The 1,889-nt window shown below is 37.4% G+C and overlaps 1 protein-coding gene across 1 annotated transcript in view; it reads right to left on the bottom strand.

Annotated features, from left to right (window-relative positions):
* The window catches only part of WDR47 (WD repeat domain 47), a 69,767-nt gene that overhangs the window by 27,629 nt on the left and 40,249 nt on the right, over window positions 1-1,889 (bottom strand). Inside the window, exons 7-8 of the mRNA XM_019528367.1 lie at window positions 1,392-1,658; window positions 678-753 (exon numbers count right to left, since the gene is read on the bottom strand). Of these exons, the coding sequence (XP_019383912.1) occupies window positions 678-753; window positions 1,392-1,658 (343 nt within the window). The remainder of the gene's footprint in view (window positions 1-677; window positions 754-1,391; window positions 1,659-1,889) is intronic.

Raw genomic sequence — 1,889 nt, 5'->3', positions numbered from 1 at the left:
ACCACAGGGGGTGTTGATCTGCACCCCCATGCCCCTTCCCTCCCCTTCTACTACACCGGACTTACCAGCTAGAGGCAGCTCTCCACACTGCTGGCTCTGCTCCTGGCTGCCTGAGTGTTGTGCTTTGGCTGTGTGCACCACGGGCATTTAATTGGCCAAATTATCAGCCTCATCGGGCTGATATCCGGTATAGTAAATTTTTCTTTATATCGGTACCAATTCGATATCGGACCAATGTATTGGTGCACCTCTAGTATTTGTGAATCCCATTGTCTTCAAGTTACATAACAGATAGCTAATTTTCTGCCTAATTTCACTGCATATACTACAAACATTGCTTTATAATGGCAATGAGTGGATTTCATAAATAACACTGTTGTTGTCCTGACCCAGCTCCCCAAAGACTTGAATAGCAAGCTGAATTCTTGGGAATCAGTTCTTTGTGGTAAGCATGAACGAAGCCTAAAAAATTCTGTGTCTAGAATTAACCCATTTAACCATAACTTTTTCAGCATTTTTCATGTAAAAGTTTACAAGCTGATTCCAAATGCCATTGCTCAGAAAGATATAATACTCAGAAAGATATAATACTATTGAGAGAACATCATATACTCTGATTCAAAGCTTGGAGCCAAAGAATAAGTAAATGTAATTGCTCTTAAAAAAAAAAATCTCACCTCATCACCTCTTGTCCTATTTACCGTACCTAAAGAATCCTCAAGTTGTGGCTGAGGGGCAGCATGGTCTGACATACTGTTTTAATTAAAAAACAAAAACTGAATTCAGTACAGTATAAATGCTTACAAAGGCATTTTCTTGTCCAGAACTACAGCATCCCACAATACGTGCATAAAGTGGATAGATGAACAAATTGTACCGAGTTGAGGGGACAGGGAGACTTATGCAGATAGGGCATCTCACCCATTCCCACTATTCTGTGGTAACAAGAGCTAAAGGTAGGGCAGTTTACACCTGAATGAAACAACTGCTGAATTACTGCAGTTTAAGCTTTCACTCTCTTTCATATCTACACCCTCCAAATTGACTAATTTAAAAGGGACAAGGAGCAGTACACATCTGATTCCTTACTAATATCCTACCATTTTACAAAAGTTGATAAAGGCTTTTATAATTACCAGAAACAAATCAACAGGCAAACAAAGGCAAAGTAAAAATAAAATGTTAGATAAGATAAAAATTCTAATGAGAAATTGTCAACTTGAAAGTTACTATACTTCCAGACAAATGTATGCCAAGTTCCCCCCACCTCCTCTTTGACCATTTATCAGAACCTGTACATCTTTGGTTTGCTAACAGTCAAAATACAGACATCATCCCCTTACTGTTAATCTAAGAAAATTTTCAGAGCTCGTAATATGCCAAGCACTTACATTTGATTCCCTTGGACAGGTGATTCTTCAAGAAAAGGTATCTGATTTGTTGACCCATGCTTCCGAGGAGTGCTTGTATTAACATTTTGGCTATCAGTCATTATTCTCTGACTAGAATCTGGAGGTGGGGATGTAAAGGCTGGAGTACTAGTTGCCAGACCATTAGATGTATTCCCCTTGCTTCCTTGACATTGTTGGCCAAGTGTCTGAACTTCATTTCCAAGACTGTCCATACCTATGTTTAACTCTCCCAACTTTTGAATAGACCTGCAGAGGATTGACAAAAATCAAAACACAATAAAAAGGTAAGGAAACAATTTATAATATAGGAACATCCAAAGAGAACAGTTTTGTTCAGCAGTTTGATAGGTATGCAGATTACTAGGAGTAATCTCTGAAAAAATTAATTAAATGTTCTAACATCAAGAATTAATATTATTTTCTAACAAGATTAGGTTTCTGATTGGTTTTTTTTTTTTTTTTTTTTTTACATTAGGT

This window comes from Gavialis gangeticus, unplaced genomic scaffold (genome assembly GCF_001723915.1).
Source record: "Gavialis gangeticus isolate Ggan-Ray unplaced genomic scaffold, GavGan_comp1, whole genome shotgun sequence".
Classification (NCBI taxonomy): Eukaryota; Metazoa; Chordata; order Crocodylia; family Gavialidae; genus Gavialis; species Gavialis gangeticus.
The sequence above is the reverse complement of the archived record's forward strand: the minus strand, read 5'-3'. Positions and strand labels throughout refer to the sequence as shown.